The sequence below is a fragment of the Acanthochromis polyacanthus genome, chromosome 7, assembly GCF_021347895.1.
Source record: "Acanthochromis polyacanthus isolate Apoly-LR-REF ecotype Palm Island chromosome 7, KAUST_Apoly_ChrSc, whole genome shotgun sequence".
Taxonomy (NCBI): domain Eukaryota; kingdom Metazoa; phylum Chordata; class Actinopteri; family Pomacentridae; genus Acanthochromis; species Acanthochromis polyacanthus.
In genome coordinates, this window is record NC_067119.1 from 19,531,537 (window position 1) to 19,549,423 (window position 17,887).

Sequence of the window (17,887 nt, forward strand, 5' to 3'; positions counted from 1 at the left end):
ACAAATCACATCCCAAATTACTTGTTGTTCTTGAAATAGTGTCAGTGTTGGATTCATGTTGTGCATTGTTTGTCATCCACGGCTGCCTAGATTGTTGGTCTGCTTTTAGTCTGACGGCTACAAAATCTCACCAAGTGGAGTAATGCTCTTTCTGTACAATTTTTACAACATAATTCTTGTGCATAAGTAGGTCATGCCCAACTGGGTCGAATATCTGACCGATTCTATTATATACCGATTAAATGTAAACACTGACTTTCTCTGAAACTATGTAAAGACGTAAGATTTCAAAGCCTGCCAACAGCTATGTGATTGATGGCTGTTTGTGAATTTATTTCTACTGAGTGAACGTATTATAAGTCCTGTGATAGATTGATGACCTGTCCTTTGGAGCGATAGGAGTGCCAAATCAAAATCTAAATAAATAAATAAATAAATGTGGAAATATAAAGAGAAATAAATAAATAAATAAATGTGGAAATATAAAGAGAAATAAATAAATAAATAAATGTGGAAATATAAAGAGAAATAAATAAATTTAAAAAAAAGGAAAATTTTGTCTTTGCTTTTACCTTTTCTGTTTTTTCCTTTTATTTATTTATTTATTTATTTCTCTTTATATTTCCACATTTATTTATTTATTTCTCTTTATATTTCCACATTTATGTATTTAATTATTTATTTCTCTTTATATTTCCACATTTATTTATTTATTTATTTATATTTTGATTTGGCACTCCTATCGCTCCATACTGTCCAGGGTGTCCTCTGCCTTCACCTTAAGTCAGCTGGGATAGACTCCAGCCCCCCAGTGACCCTACAGAGGATAAAGTGATGTAGAGACGATGAATGAATGGATGTGTTTAAAGTGGAAATCTCAAACATCTTGGTTTCATTCTCTTTGGTGGCATCTATGGCAAAAGGAAATAATTGTCGGTGTGTTTTTGAACGTCACTGCCCTCAGATACGAGGATGCGACTGTTTGTGGTTGGTGATTACACATGAAGGCAAAAAGATAATTACGCCTTCTGAGATGAGGAAAAAATGGATTTTACATCTAAATGTCACAACAGACATCTGGTTTGTAATACTGTAAATGTATGGACTTTCATATAATTCCATCAATTGGTGATTTCCTCAGTCACCTTTTGGATTGTGACTCAACAGATATTATTTTTCTCCCAAAAGAATTAAGTTTTTTTCCCTTTTTTTTTTTTTTTTTAATATGTGCTGGAAGACACATCATGAGTAAAATAACCATTCAGCAGCAAGGTGAACCATGAAAGTCCAGTTTTCTGATGACAGACTGAAAAACACAGATTAAAACCTTGAAGGTTTCGTGTGGACCAAATGTAAGGAAATAGTCTTGTCAGTTTGCAGTGTGGGACTTGCTGTACCATTATTCTGCTTCAGAATCAGCTTCTGGTTAAAACCCATATGACTGAATTACTCCAATTTAGCAACTGGCAATTTTGTAGCACAGAGCAATTTCAGTAGTTTTAGAAAACATTTCTAAATATGAAACTTTGACACAGATGAGTTCTTAGCAGTTTGGTCAGCTTTTGGGCGTCAGCTTTAAGTGGAATGAGTTTACTTTTGCTGAACGTCAGCAAAAGAAGAAGTACCTATGTGCATTTAGAGAAACCATCTGAACCACAAGGAAGTGCACTCTGTGGTTTTACATGTGGTTAAATTCAAAAACATTTCATAAGAACTGCAGTGTGAAATATCTGTGCTAAACTAGATCAAAGGAGCCACAAGAGGGCAGACTACTAACAGTCATAAAAACTGTGCCAGTTATGTAGGTCACAACAGGTTTTTTGCACATTATTTGAAAGACTTAAATTTTACCAGTTAGATATCCTCCATCTAGAAAAAATGTCTTCCTGAGACCTCATTAAAGCAGACACTAAAATTCTATAATATACTGTTTATATTCTCACCAATTTGTGCTCTTGAACTGAAGATATGAAACCATTTCAACCAGACTGAAAACCTTTCTATATCTATCTATCTATCTATCTATCTATCTATCTATCTATCTATCTATCTATCTATCTATCTATCTATCTATCTATCTATCTATCTATCTATCTATCTATCTATATATATACATATACATACACACACACACACACACACACACACACATATATGTATGTATATATATATATATATATATATATATATATATATATATATATATATATATATATATATATATATATACATATAAAATAGAAAGGGCAAATGTTTTACAAAAGAAATATTTATTCAGGGGTTTTGCTGCCACACCTTGGTGTGATCAGTCACTGATAGTTACTAAACATGAGTTAACATTAACCAGCTTTAGTTAGATGTTGCTCTATAACAGACATTACTAAGCTTGCTGATATTATGGCCACACTTTTGCTGCTGCTGTAGCATTTTAATTTCATCCTATAACTGCCATGTTTTGCAAAGGCAGTTTATTTGAAATAAATATGGAGTCAATATATACTAGATTACTGTGAGCAATTTAGGCATAACATCTTATTGGCTGTCTCGCTTTCATGACAACTTACTGAGAAACTTCATGAAGTCCGGTGGAATCAGTATTTTAGCTGCAAAACTGCACTTCATATTTACCTGGTTTCACAGCTGGCTGAGTGACTGGGAGCCAGTTTTTAGAATTTTCTTTTCAGTGCTTTCCACCTGCTTGGGGCAGGTGAAGAACTTTCCTGAAGAAGCTCTTAAAGGCAGGACTGGAGAAGTAGTAGATCACTGGATCCATGGCACTGTTCAGATAAGTCAGGCTGAGAGTGATGTAAAATACAGAGGTCAGGTCGTCCAAGGCGGGACAGACGTCAGGTTCAGGGAGGGTGTTGATAAACTGTCGTGTCTTGATCCAGATCAGCAGCTGTGTGACGTTGCTCGGGAGGAAGCAAATGATGAAGACCACCACCACTACTATGATGAAGTACAGAGCCCTCTTTATCTTTGCATGTTGGGCCAGTTGTCTCCCTCTCAGGTGGCTGATGATGTGCACTGTGCAGTAGAGAATCACAAGCAGAGGCATGAAGAAGGAAAAGAGGAACACAAACTTATGCCAGATCAGATCACTTTTGAGCTTGGTCTCAATCATGAAGCTCTCACAGTAGGTGGAGTTCACGTGTTGTAAAGTGAAGATGTGAGCAGTCATTGAAAAGGCTACCAGCCACAGTCCAAGTGCTCCAATGGCAGCTTTGGAGACACTCAGGGAGTTGATGAGATGATGGGGATGCACCACACGCATGTACCTGTCCACAGCGATAGCCATCAGGAAGAAGGTGCTTCCACTGCGATTCAGAGCAAACATGAAGAGGCAGACGTTACAGAGGGTGCTGCCAAACATCCAGTTCATCCCAGAAATGTAGTAGCTGGCACGGAAAGGCATTGCCAGATTGAGCAGAAAATCGGCCATTGCCAGGTTGAAGACTAACACCGTGCTGCTTTTCCAAGGCCTCAGGTGGAAGCAGAAGATCCACAGAGCCAGAGCGTTTCCAGGGATTCCCAAAACAAACTCCGTCACCAACAGTGGAGAGAGAACTCTGCTCAGCAAAGTCTTGTTGAAGTTGCACTCCATGTTGAGCTGTGTCCTTCCTCGCTGCCTGCAGAGCAGAGAAATAACCACTTCAGGACATTGCACAAACTTTAAAGGAAAATTTCGTCGCCAAATTGTGGTTTTGGCTTTCACAGGAAGTGTGACGGTTCTGCTTTTAAATAACTCTTCTCAGTAACTGTTATCTTAACTATGACGTTTGTCGGTGATTTTCTGTGCCACCTCAACGTCTTCACTTTGTCACACTTTGGTGTCACAAAATTCATTTTAAACTCGTACATTTATTTAAATTTTTGGTACTACACTGAGTAATATCAAACAAAATTAAGATTACCACCAAATAAAGTTGGTCATGAAACCCACCAACAATTCTGGCTGTTTTGACGCCGATGGTCTGGGAAGAACAGCAGCAGATTTAATGAGCCACAAGGTATCACACTGGCTTACTTCAGCATTCTTCAGGGCTTCAAGAATGTGAAATTACAATTCTGTGAGTAAACATCAGTTCACTGTTGCATTTCAAGGTAGGGTGACCATATTCTGTTTCTCTGAAAGAGGACACACTTCCAGCTCGCGCGTGAAAATTTTCAGTCCCCCCCCCCCCCCCCCCCCCACACACACACACCTTTTTAGGGGTTTTCCGTGGGTCAGGGGGCTTTCTGTGCTTCAAACTCAGTTAAACTGATTTTCTGAATTCCCCAGAAAAGAACACTTTACCTGGATATACAGAAAAATAGCCCAAAACACTCACAAACAGTTGCTTTATAATTAATTATTAATTTAAAGCAATTCTCCTAAACAATATAATCAGTCACATACAAATATGGCATGTTCTAGTCTTTAATAGTTATTGACTCAAGTTGTGTAGGAACACATGTATTCAGATGTTTAACAAAATAAGAAATAATCATCTCTCTTAAGTCTGACACTTACACCAGAAAAGTGAGGTAGAGTACCATTCTTCAAAATAACCTCCCAATTATCAATTATGTAAAAATAGAAATAATGCCTCAAAATATTAAACAAAAAGAAAAAAGAGAGGTAGCCTATTCTTCAATGTTCAGTTAGCCCATTCTTCAAAATAATGTGTCTAATGGCAAATGAAAAAAATATATAAATAATGCCTCAAGTCAACAGTCCTTTTTTTCCTTCTTTTTCCTTCTCTTATTAGCTACAGAGACATAAGTCCCAGCTTTGCAGACTGTACATTCTGCCTCCCATTTGACACGACCCGGACGAAACAGGGGTACTTTTTTCGCATTTCATCAGTGAAATGACATTTGCGTTTTCTTTCGGTTCGAGTGTTCTCTCGCAGTGTGCCTATCTGACTGTCAGCCTGCGAGGAGTGAGTGAGTGAGTGTGGAGCGTTCCGGGGTTCGGCTCAAACTCCGCCTCTCAGAGCGTGTTTCCAAAGGAACAATTCAACGTGAATGATAAATACACTGGTCTGTGACGCGCTCAAGCTAGGCAAGATCAAAAACCTGGACATTTGAAGGACTTTATAAACGCCGGCCGGACAGGCCGGATAGCCTCTCAAAAGAGGACATGTCCGGGCAAAAGAGGACGTATGGTCACCCTATTTCAAGGGCTGCAGTTTTCTCCTAACCTCTACACACGTGGACAAAATTGTTGGTACCCCTCAGTTAAAGAAGGAAAAACCCACAATTCTCACTGAAATCACTTGAAACTCACAAAAGTAACAATAAATAAAAATTTATTGAAAATTAAATAATCAAAAACAGCCATTACTTTTGAATTGTTGATTAACATAATTATTTAAAAAAACAAACTAATGAAACAGGCCTGGACAAAAATGATGGTACCTCTATAAAGATTGAAAACTATTTGACCAGAGTGACATGATTAACTCAAGTGTGTCATTTAATTGACATCACAGGTGTTTCCAAACTCATAATCAGTCAGTCTGCCTATTTAAAGGGAGACAAGTAGTCACCCTGCTGTTTGGTGAAAAGGTGTGTACCACACTGAACATGGACAACAGAAAGCGAAGGAGAGAATTGTCCCAGGACATCCGAAAAAAAATGATAGACAAACATCTTAAAGGTAAAGGCTATAAGACCATCTCTAAACAGCTTGAAGTTCCTGTGACAACAGTGGCTCATATTATTCAGAAGTTCAAGACCCACGGGACAGTAGCCAACCTCCCTGGACGTGGCCGCAAGAGGAAAATTGATGACAAATTGAAGAGACGGATCGTTGGAATTGTATCCAAAGAGCCCAGAGCAACCTCCAAAGAAATTAAAGGTGAACTCCAAGGCCAAGGTACATCAGTGTCAGATCGCACCATTCGTCGTTGTTTGAGCCAAAGTGGACTTCATGGGAGACGACCAAGGAGGACACCACTGCTGAAAAAAACTCATAAAAAAGCCAGACTGGAATTTGCAAAAATGCATGTTGACAAGCCACAAAGCTTCTGGGAGAATGTCCTTTGGACAGATGAGACCAAACTGGAGCTTTTTGGTAAGGCACATCAACTCTATGTTCATAGACTCAAAAACCAAGCATACGAAGAAAAGAACACTGTCCCTACGGTGAAACATGGAGGAGGCTCAGTAATGTTTTGGGGCTGCTTTGCTGCATCTGGCACAGGGTGTCTTGAAAGTGTGCAAGGTACGATGAAATCTGAAGACTATCAAGGCATTCTGGAGAGAAATGTGCTGCCTAGTGTCAGAAAGCTTGGTCTCAGTCGCAGGTCATGGGTCTTCCAACAGGACAACGATCCAAAACACACAGCCAAAAACACCCAAGAATGGCTGAGAGAAAAGCGTTGGACTATTCTAAAGTGGCCTTCTATGAGCCCAGATCTGAATCCCATTGAACATATGTGGAAGGAGCTGAAACATGCCATTTTGAGAAGACACCCATCAAACCTGAGACAACTGGAGCTGTTTGCTCATGAGGAGTGGGCCAAAATACCTGTTGACAGCTGCAGAACGCTCATTGACAAATACAGAAATCGTTTAATTGCAGTGATTGCCTCAAAAGGTTGTGCAACAAAATATTAAGTTATGGGTACCATCATTTTTGTCCAGCCCTATTTCATTAGTTTGTTTTTTTAAATAATTATGCTAATCAACAATTCAAAAGTGATGGCTGATTTTGATTATTTAATTTTCAATACATTTTTATTTATTGTTACTTTTGTGAGTTTCAAGTGATTTCAGTGAGAATTGTGGGTTTTTCCTTCTTTAACTGAGGGGTACCAACAATTTTGTCCACGTGTGTATCTACTGTGAAGCCTGATGGTGGCATCATCATACTGCAAAGGATGTAGACCAGCAAAAAGATGATTCAGAGAATGACAAACAGAGTCAACGGATACATGTGCGTGTAAAAAACCAGACCAAAAATGTGTACATGATTCCAAACGTAAGTGAAGATCTTAGCATGACAACACCATAGATAGATAGATAGATAGATATGATGAAGAAAATAGCACACCTTTTGGTACTGCTGTCACATGTCGCCCATTCATTCAATTTCGCATGATTATCCACAATTCCTATATCCTTTGCTATTTACAAGTATTTACCAGACTCATCCTTAATTTAGAGATTGGATTTTTGACATTAACTTTGAGAGAAAGGTCCTCATCAATAGTTAATCCCAGGTACTTGTAACTGGTGAGCTATTCTATAGTTTTACCATGGGCAGTTCTAATTGAGGGGAACTCCTCCGAAGGAACAGATGAATTTGAAAAAAGTATCAGTTTGGATTTTTCTACATTTAGAACCATTTTCAATTTGTCCAGACCAAACTGCACTGCATCAAAGGTGGATTGTAAGAATTCAAATGCCTGTGCAATTGAATGTGACCAGCAGTAAATTACAGAGTCATCCGTAAAGAGATGATATGAGGCATTTGGCAGACTTTGCACACAGATCAATAAATGTAAATTGAAAACAGAATGGGTCCTAAGACTGAGCCGTGAGGTACGCCTTTTGTGACCTCAAGAAAAGTAGAACTAACTCCACCCATTTGAACACATTGTGTCCTACTTTCCAAATAATCAGCAAACCAAGAGGCAGCTTGTCTGGACATGCCAATCTTGATGAGAATTTTGAACGTGCTTTTTTCCCCCACACTGACCGGCTCAGATAGTCTCAACGAGTGTCCCACAACATACTAAAGATGAGAAGTGAATGAAAACTTCCACATTACTTGGCGATCGCTATTTGTTGTGGTCTGTATCCAAAGCTCAGGACGCTAGAAAGCAAATCTTGTTCCGAAATCACGCGATAGTTCGCGAAATCACACGATAGCTCGCACGATAGCTCGTGCCAAAACCGGTGTTTTGGCCCGAGCTATCGTGCGATTTTGGAACGAGATTTGCTTTCGAGCGTCGTGAGATTTGGATACAGACCACAACAAATAGCGATCGCCAGGTAATGTGGAGGTTTTCGTTCACTTTTCATCTCCAGTATGTTGTGGGACACTCGTTGAGACTATCCGAGCTGGTCAGTGTGGGGGAAAAAAGCACGTTAGGGTGGACTTTAAAGCAGGGGGGCAAGTTACCTCATACTTTTCGCTAGCTGAGCTGCTAGCTGAGCTCCTAAGCTGCCTGCCTGGCTAAAAACTGGAGCTATGTCGAAAATTCATTTCTCCATCACACACATGTATGAAATGACATATGAAAACAGACCCCAGGTTGAAAAAAACCGAAGTTCCCCTTTAAGAGGTTCAAATATGCACTTTGGCATCAACTGAATTTTTGTATATGTTTATCTATACTTTATGAATTTACTCATGAAAAAACAAGTAGTTTTGCCCTGAGATTTGAGTCTAATCTGTAATTTAGAAAATATTTGAGAAACGCGAGGAATCAAACTTTGAAAGAAACTTGTTTTGTTTGTGGATTTCATCACTTAATCAGATTTTTTAATCCTTTTTTTTTAAACCTTCTCAGCTTCTGTCATGTTTTATCAGCCACTCATTGTGAAGATTGAACTGGTTTATGCTTTCGCAGGATTTAACAATTAGATTCTACAATCAGAAGACATGAAGAGGCACCCCACTGACAATATGTTAACCTCTGCTGCTGTCTAGTGAATATCATGAATATCATTAGAAAATGTTGCTTTAAACACACGTTTTAGAGATTACGCAATCTGTAGGGTGCTTTCCTGAAACTCATTTTTTGTAAAAACACAAAAGTGTGAGTGTATTTTACATGAAAGATGCCATCAGCAACTATGGAGCTGCAAATCCTGTTCTCATTAATTTGCAAAAGGCTCTGTGACTAAAACAAACAGACGTGTGTTGAGAAGTAGGAGGATGAATGAAGAGGAGGAGTTGTAGGAGGAACTGTTGCTAAGAATTTGATCAATGATCAGTTTGCCCTTCTCAAAAAAATGACAGAATTACAACAACAAAAATTTTTGCATTTAATGAAAAAGGCTTTAAAACGGAAATAGACACAGTTATCAACAGTGTGGGAACAAAACTTTTCACCACATACCAACAGGAATGATCACTGATTTATCTTCACATGACTTATAATGTTGCAGTCTTTTGACATACGACACATGTCCTTCAGTAATTTATCTTTGGATACATGTAGCTTATGTCCTGCCAGCTCATAATCTGCTCATGAGTGTGTGCAGTTTTCAAACAGGACAGAAAAGAATGTGAAAGAGCCAGTTTAGCCTGCAGGGCAGACATGTGCTTCTGTCCTCTTCCACTGTTGTCCCATCAGCCCTTGTGTTGCCTTCACCTGCATACCTGGGAACAAAACATGATGGTTGCTGCTCCACCCAGCGTAACGAACATGACATTCCAGTTTCACAACCTTGAAGAGAGCAGACAAAGACTGAAATGTACATATGAAGTGGCTGAAGGGGTAGTTTGTTTGGTTGTTTGTCTGCTGGTGGTTTGCCATACCCTCCATTTAAAGTGAAATAATAAAATATGAATACACAGTGCCGTTTCCTATGTTGGACTGATTTTCTAGCTTTATTTCTAAATGTGCGTTGTGTAGGATGTGTAGGATTTCTTAATATGTGTTTGTAAAGTTTAAATTGTTTCTCCACCAAATAATGAAATGTTACGGTAAATAGGGTTAAGATTACTTTGTGCAGAATTATTAAGTAGTCTAACTAGTTTTCGGCCAGCGAAATATTTGAGTTAGCCTAAAAATAATAATGCAGCATCTGAAACATCTCTTGCTGCAGACAAGAAAAACCTCATAAAGTAATCAAGGGAATTATTTTAGCTCAATAAGATTATGAGTAGAATTTCGGTAGCTGTAGCTGGAATCAAATACAAGTTAGGGACCAAAATGTGAACAATAAACCATTGAGTCAACTGGATTTAGTAACTAAAACATTTATTTACTAACAACAACAGGACAACAACAACTAAGTATGATTAATGAAATCTATCAACTAAGAGCACAACAACACACATACAACACAAAACACTAACACAAAGCAAACAAATAGCGGAATGTGAATGACTGGGAAGGAAAGGAATAGAGTACAATATTACGACGCAATATTGGGAGAATATTACGTTATACACACGTGGACAAAATTGTTGGTACCCCTCAGTTAAAGAAGGAAAAACCCACAATTCTCACTGAAATCACTTGAAACTCACAAAGGTAACAATAAATAAAAATTTATTGAAAATTAAATAATCAAAAACAGCCATTACTTTTCAATTGTTGATTAACATAATTATTTAAAAAAACAAACTAATGAAACAGGCCTGGACAAAAATGATGGTACCTCTATAAAAGATTGAAAACTATTGGACCAGAGTGACATGATTAACTCAGGTGTGTCATTTAATTGACATCACAGGTGTTTCCAAACTCATAATCAGTCAGTCTGCCTATTTAAAGGGAGACAAGTAGTCACCCTGCTGTTTGGTGAAAAGGTGTGTACCACACTGAACATGGACAACAGAAAGCGAAGGAGAGAATTGTCCCAGGACATCTGAAAAAAATTATAGACAAACATCTTAAAGGTAAAGGCTATAAGACCATCTCTAAACAGCTTGAAGTTCCTGTGACAACAGTGGCTCATATTATTCAGAAGTTCAAGACCCACGGGACAGTAGCCAACCTCCCTGGACGTGGCCGCAAGAGGACAATTGATGACAAATTGAAGAGACAGATCGTTGGAATTGTATCCAAAGAGCCCAGAGCAACCTCCAAAGAAATTAAAGGTGAACTCCAAGGCCAAGGTACATCAGTGTCAGATCGCACCATTCGTCGTTGTTTGAGCCAAAGTGGACTTCATGGGAGACGACCAAGGAGGACACCACTGCTGAAAAAAACTCATAAAAAAGCCAGACTGGAATTTGCAAAAATGCATGTTGACAAGCCACAAAGCTTCTGGGAGAATGTCCTTTGGACAGATGAGACCAAACTGGAGCTTTTTGGTAAGGCACATCAACTCTATGTTCATAGACTCAAAAACCAAGCATACGAAGAAAAGAACACTGTCCCTACGGTGAAACATGGAGGAGGCTCAGTAATGTTTTGGGGCTGCTTTGCTGCATCTGGCACAGGGTGTCTTGAAAGTGCGCAAGGTACGATGAAATCTGAAGACTATCAAGGCATTCTGGAGAGAAATGTGCTGCCTAGTGTCAGAAAGCTTGGTCTCAGTCGCAGGTCATGGGTCTTCCAACAGGACAACGATCCAAAACACACAGCCAAAAACACCCAAGAATGGCTGAGAGAAAAGCGTTGGACTATTCTAAAGTGGCCTTCTATGAGCCCAGATCTGAATCCCATTGAACATATGTGGAAGGAGCTGAAACATGCCATTTGGAGAAGACACCCATCAAACCTGAGACAACTGGAGCTGTTTGCTCATGAGGAGTGGGCCAAAATACCTGTTGACAGCTGCAGAACGCTCATTGACAAATACAGAAATCGTTTAATTGCAGTGATTGCCTCAAAAGGTTGTGCAACAAAATATTAAGTTATGGGTACCATCATTTTTGTCCAGCCCTATTTCATTAGTTTGTTTTTTTAAATAATTATGTTAATCAACAATTCAAAAGTGATGGCTGATTTTGATTATTTAATTTTCAATAAATTTTTACTTATTGTTACTTTTGTGAGTTTCAAGTGATTTCAGTGAGAATTGTGGGTTTTTCCTTCTTTAACTGAGGGGTACCAACAATTTTGTCCACGTGTGTAATATGGCGTTCTGGGAGGAAGGAATTAGAAGACCACACCTGAAAACAGCTGCAACTTTTAGGAAATGCCAACGTGAAAGTTTGCAAAATGAATGGTTTTAGGGAATCTAAGAATTTAGAGGAATGCACCAAGTATTCAGTGATTGAAAGGTACTTGCGTGCCGATGATGATGATGATGATGATGAAGGTGACGATGATGTGTGCAGTCCAGTCGGCCTGTGGAAGCAGGTCAGAAAAACGATGGACAGAGTGGAGCCTCAGAGTGATGGATAGCAAGTCGACTTCAAAATTCAGGAGAACTCAAAGTGGTGCTTTCAGATGTGGTCTTTTAAAGTGGGCCTTTGCATATCATTAACTCAGCAGGGGTCTGGTACATCCTCCGTCAGGGAGGGCTGAGGTCCAGAGGTCCCTCACAGAGTTACATTTTCAGGTAATTTCTATAACTTTCCAAAATATTGAAATTTGGTGAACATGATTTATCTAGGAGCATTACTGATAGATAGCTGATTAAAATGATACCAAACATGCTCATATGTGATCGGCAGACATGTTAAAATTATGACATTGATACTAATCAGGAGGAATAAAATATTAAAAGTAAGGCAGGAGGTAGATTAATCCTGAAGTCATTAAAAAGTTCACTTGTTTGGTGAAATGGATGTACATAAAAGGAGTTTTGTCCAGAATTGGGAGATGATTGTCTTTGTTAGCTTTGAGGTGAGTCCAGAGTTCCTTTGTCTGTGAATGGAATGTCTTTGAAGTGATCCTCCAGGTTTCTGAGCTTCCTCTCTTCTGTGATTCAGGAATCAGTCAGAATTTTTATGGCCATCAATTTGGTTCCTTGGAGGCTTGGTGGTATTTGGGGGTTTTGAGCCAGCCTCTTGCTAAGACAGGTCCAATACACATCCTGGAGGTCTGTATTGGGGGGAATCCTTTCCTGCTGACTTGGTGCTTCGCACTCCCATGCCAGACATGTCCCACATCAGGCGTGGTGTCCTGGTGTCCCTCTTGCTTCACTGATCAAAAGGGGAGCCCGTCTCCATCCTGTGGCTGCAGAGGTGCTAGGACTCCAGAGTTTTAGGTAGGGGAATAAACAAAACCATGTCCTGGTTCTGTTTCATTGTTGATATTGGCTGGTGGATCCTACAGTTGTTTCTGAATGTTTGGGCTGAAGCTGTTAAATGATAAAAGACGGAGTGGATAGGCAGTCAGGTTTTTCCACATGCCACAGGTCATATGGTTTGTTGTGTAAAACTCGGAAAAGCACAGGACACAGTATTTGTTCATTAATTTATTAAGCGGGCAAATTATTAGCAGACCTTACCTAAAGATGAAGAAAATAAGTGACTCTCAAGGAGAATTAAACAATCAAAGGAAACACATTTGATTGACCTTTTAAAGCTTTGAGCCTCCTAATAAAGGACCTGCAGCTTAATGTGATGAGGACATCCTCGAGTAAATATACACAACATTCTGTCGTCATGAAGGGAAAGAATCGTAAAGTTAATATTGATCTGTTCCGCCCAATTTCCACCTGATCCTGAAGGCTTAAATTTTTAATTCAATGGAAACAAGCAGTCATGATTTCTTTGCAAGGTGTATGGACACTATGGGGCCAACCTATTAGCTGGTAAGATCCAGTAAGTTATATTAACCCTTTAAACCCTGCTGGTAGGTTTGAATGACATGTTGTTTAATAAAAATCACCAAAATAACACAATTTATCAGAGCAGGAAACTGTAAAAAGAAAAAAAAATCTTCTTTAGAAACTTTCTATTAGACAACAGAACTAAATCTACCCTTAAAATCATGATATGCCAACAAAATCTCTTTATCCATTCATTTAAAAAAATAAAAACTGCTCTAATAAGATTCTGTTACAAGCAAAAACAACAACAAAATAAAATATGTTCACTGGCACAACTGTGACCAAACAATCATGTGCCAAAAATGTGGAGATATTTTGGCTAAACTGCAGGCTGTGTAGTATTGAAACTAATTAAAATGTCATTAGTAAAATATCTATGACATGTAGTGTCTTTTTCTTTTTCAAATATTGGTTACACATATGGGCACTTCCAAAAACTTTGTACACGTAGATTCCATTTTTTTTTCAGTTTTTGTAAAATAATCATAGAGATCAAATTTTTTGTTACCTTTCATTTTTGCCACTGCAAATGTGTCATATTATGCATAATATATATGTCTGAGACATTTTTGTCTCTATTTTTGTCTCTAGTCATGGTTGTGCTGTTTCCAGGACTTTATATTGCAGTGAAAACGAGCCCACAGTGGCCAAAAACTTGATCAGAGCCAAAAATGTGATCAACTTTTTCGGGCCTTTGATTGAACTGCAGGCTGTGTCCCATGAAAACAAAAGAAATATGCAAGTAACAAAATATCTTTTGCATGTACAGTCTTTATTTCTTCAAATACTGGGTACACATATGGGCACTTTGAAAAATGTTGTTTATGTTGATTTGAGGAGTTTTCCATTTTTGTAAAATAATCATCAAAGTTCAACTTTTTCCCCTTCTTACTTAAAAACGATGTCTGCCTCTATACACTATGTTTCACATTGCACATAATACATTTTTGAAACATTGCACTTCTAGCAGGAGGTGTATTGTTTCCGTAGAGGTGCAGGACTTGGATGAAAATAAGCCCACAGAGAGCAAACAAGTGATTAGACCAAAAAAGGCCTCATTGGACTCAACTTTTTCAGATTTATCTGTTGAACTGCAGGCTGTGTAGTATGAAAATAAAATAAAAATGCAAGTAGTAAAATATTTTAGCATGTAGAGTCTATTCTTTTTCAAATATGAGTTACACATAAGGGCAGATGTAGCGTTTCCACAGAGGTGAAGGACTTTATATTGTGGTGAAAAATGATCCTACAGTGAGGAAAACTGTGACAGGAGCAAAAAATGTCCCATTGGTCCCAACTTTTTTCAGATTTTTGGGTTGAATTGCAGGCTTTGTAATATGAAAACAGAAGAAAAATGCAAGTAACAAAATGTCTTAATTAGCATGTAGTCTTTTCTTTTTCAAATATGGGTTAAACATATGGGCAAATGTGTTTCCATAGAGGTGTAAGACTTTATATTGCAATGAAAATGAAGCCACAGTGAGCAAAACGTGACAGTAGCCTCATAGGGAACAATTAAAAATGTTGTTTTCATAACATAACATCGCTGTTTAATGCATATAGCGATCTGTGTTATATTTCTAAGAACATACAGTTTTAAAAAATGTTTTTGTGTTGCCAGTTAACCTGATAGGCACGTTCTCTGATTAACATCTGAGCGCTATTTCCTGGTTTCTGTCACATACTGCTGGATTGTGGTGAAACCAGATGCAATGTCGGGATTATAAGAGTGAAACATAGCTCAGAAATAATCCTCGTGGGGGGGTTGGTTTCACTGAAATGGCGTCATTTAAATGGATGAGGAGGACAGGGAGTGGAAAAGACACAATAAAAACCGAGACAGTGACAAGGGATGATGTGAACATGGAGTTGTGAGTGGAAAGAAACGAGCTGCATGTGGGAGGATGTCGGCGGCAGAAGACGTGATGATGATGGTGATGATGATGATGATTTCCTCCACCTTGGGGGAGGATCCGTCCACGTAATGCAAACACTCGCACTCGCTTTTCCTCCTTCAGCCGCGTCGCATCAGCAGTAATGAAGTCGCAGCTTGGAGATGTCCGCAGCCCGGAGCGCACATAGAGGAAGCAGGACGACACACCGCTTTCGTATCGGACGTCTTTTTCTGCGTTTTCACAAAGCACGGATTGTAACTAATTCCTGCTGAAAGCGACGTTGTGAAAAAAATAGAGGATGAACAGCATTAGACAGGTGCCCACTCGGGTGAAAAGCAGGAGGACTGAGGCCAACCTCGGAGCGGAGAGGGAGCATTTTGACAAGCAGCAGGTAAATATTTTTAAAAAATGGGAAGGTGGGTTAAATCAATGCTGGCTGTGGGATGTGAAACCTTTTTTCAGGCCTGCTGTGGCTTTACCGCATAGGCCACCGTCTCCAAACTGAGCTGAGTGAGTGAATGAAGTGTTCAAGGTATCGCAGCTTCAAGTAAATTCTCCTGTAAAACATCCATAAAAGCCCCAAGAGGACAGCCTTGTTTTTAAATGTCAACTTTAACTGCTGCAGTGTGAGGGAATTTCACTGTAAGAGCTGAAAATGAGGGCACATGTGCTCCACAGAGGCAGACATGTGCTTTAAAACATCCTAAAATGCAAACATTTAAGCCTAATTGTGAGGATTATTATTTTCAAGAAGACTCAAAGTCAACTCTGCTCGGTCACGCCATTCATTCCTCTGTCCATTGGGATCATGCTCATCTTGTCCTTCCTGTTTGACCACCTCTCCTCCATTGCTGGCATTTCTTTCTGCCTTTACCTGCCTCCTTTTCACAAGCAGGAAACATGGAGCGTTGATACATTATCCTCACTTTCTGTTAAGATTGTGCCCCGCTGAAGGAACCTCATACAACAGGTGCTTTGTGGTTTCTGGCAGTTACTTCACAGCGCTTGCACACCAAGAAAACCTCCTCGTACAGCAGGAAGAAGTAGTGCAGACAATCCATAGCATTGTTGACTTTCTTCTTACAGACAAAAACCAAAGCGAGCCTTGATGGAGCCACAGTTTAAAGGGAAGCGCAACACACCCTGGTCTGACTGGGAAATGTGAGATTCAAAGGAGGTTGAGTAACTAAACAAACTGTTGAGCAGCTGCCTGGGTGTTCAGGCTTTACAGCACCTCCAGTAATGTGCTATCTGGAATTGGGTTGAGCTTTTTCCCTCGCTGGGCGTGTTTATGTCTCCTTGTCAATGTTTTATTTGCTTTAGAAGCACGTGTGGAGAGGTGGAGCTGAGGTGCTGCTAAATTAGTCAGAATAAAATACATTCAATATTCTAATCATGGTCATAAGTAGGTAAAATAATCCTTCAGCCTGTTCCTTCTCCACCGTCGTGCATTCTCTTGTTCAGTATTGCAGCATATTTGTTGATTCGAACACCAAATGGCAGCAAGAAGGCACAGTTTTGCCTTCAGACCTCGGCATTGTTGTTTAGCTAGTTTCCACATTGCACAAGGTACGTTGAAGCAGACTCGCAGCATATTCACAGTGGTGTGAAATGCTTTGAGCTGATATTCTTGTTAATACAAGGCTGCAGAGTTCAGCCTCAGGGAAGCAAGTCACTGCTGCTCAACTGAAGGGATTCACTGGGCAACATGCAAATAAAGTGAGCACATAAAGACTCCCGATGGCGTGTAAACATTTAAATTAGTAAAACTCTTTTGTACTAGCCCATAAAATCAACATTTTACTGCAGGCAGTGTAGTGGATTCAACTAGTGCTCCAGTATACACGGAATAAGCAAGATTTAAAATGACACTTGGGCTCTTTTAGTTGTGTTATATTAAAGAGGTGTTTGTGTGTAGGAGGGAGCTTCTACATTTCTCTTGTCTCTCAGAGTTTCTGCTGATTCACCCAGTGCTTCGACAGAAACTCCTCTACTGCTCTTTTACTCTCACTCCACTCTCTCCTGCCTTCTCTGCTTTTCATGTTGACCTCGGTACCAAGGTGAAACGTCTCACACAGCGTCCTGTGTGTTTGTGAGCGCGCTGTAGTGTTTGCCTTCCCTCAGTCCTGTTGCCCAAGCGAGCACCCATGAGAGAGGAGGAGGAGGAGGAGGGTGGGAGTACTGGAGGGTAAACACAGCTCCCGAGTAGGAGAGCAGAGAGAATTAAAAGCACTTTGGTGAGGATGTTTTCGTGCATTAAACGGAGTGCGAATTATAAACTGACAGTCGGGAAGGTCAAGTTACAAAGGAAAGTCAGTGGCCTGCAGGCGCCTGCTTCAGTGAACTTAAAGTCTTACAACCTAACAGTGTGTTTGTTTAACTCAACGTCAGCAGTCCGGAGATGATGATGATGACGATGATGAATCAAATAGACTAACTTTTGGATTTCAGGCTGAAAACATCTGTTCGTAACTGTAAAACTCACCAAACTACCCTCCTGTGTGAAGCTGTCATGTCAGACACAGAAAGGAGAGGCTGCATTATTATCTCTAAGACCTAATTCTTACAAGTTTTTAGCACAAAAAAGTGTC

The 17,887-nt window shown here is 39.5% G+C and overlaps 2 protein-coding genes across 2 annotated transcripts in view; one reads left to right on the forward strand and one right to left on the reverse strand.

Moving 5' to 3' along the window:
- Positions 1–2,680: 2,680 nt before the first annotated feature.
- LOC127534910 (hydroxycarboxylic acid receptor 3-like) lies at positions 2,681–3,604 on the reverse strand. The gene has a single exon (XM_051951289.1). The coding sequence runs from the start codon at positions 3,602–3,604 to the stop codon at positions 2,681–2,683; it is 924 nt and encodes a 307-aa protein (XP_051807249.1).
- An 11,727-nt stretch (positions 3,605–15,331) lies between these two features.
- The window catches only part of hip1rb (huntingtin interacting protein 1 related b), a 29,483-nt gene continuing 26,927 nt past the window's right edge, over positions 15,332–17,887 (forward strand). Inside the window, exon 1 of the mRNA XM_051950925.1 lies at positions 15,332–15,687. Within this exon, the coding sequence (XP_051806885.1) occupies positions 15,595–15,687 (93 nt within the window). The 5' untranslated portion in view covers positions 15,332–15,594. The remainder of the gene's footprint in view (positions 15,688–17,887) is intronic.

Excerpts from the sequence above, each read along its gene's own strand:
- LOC127534910 (XM_051951289.1), bottom strand. The coding sequence starts at position 3,604 with ATGGAGTGCAACTTCAACAAGACTTTGCTGAGCAGAGTTCTCTCTCCA.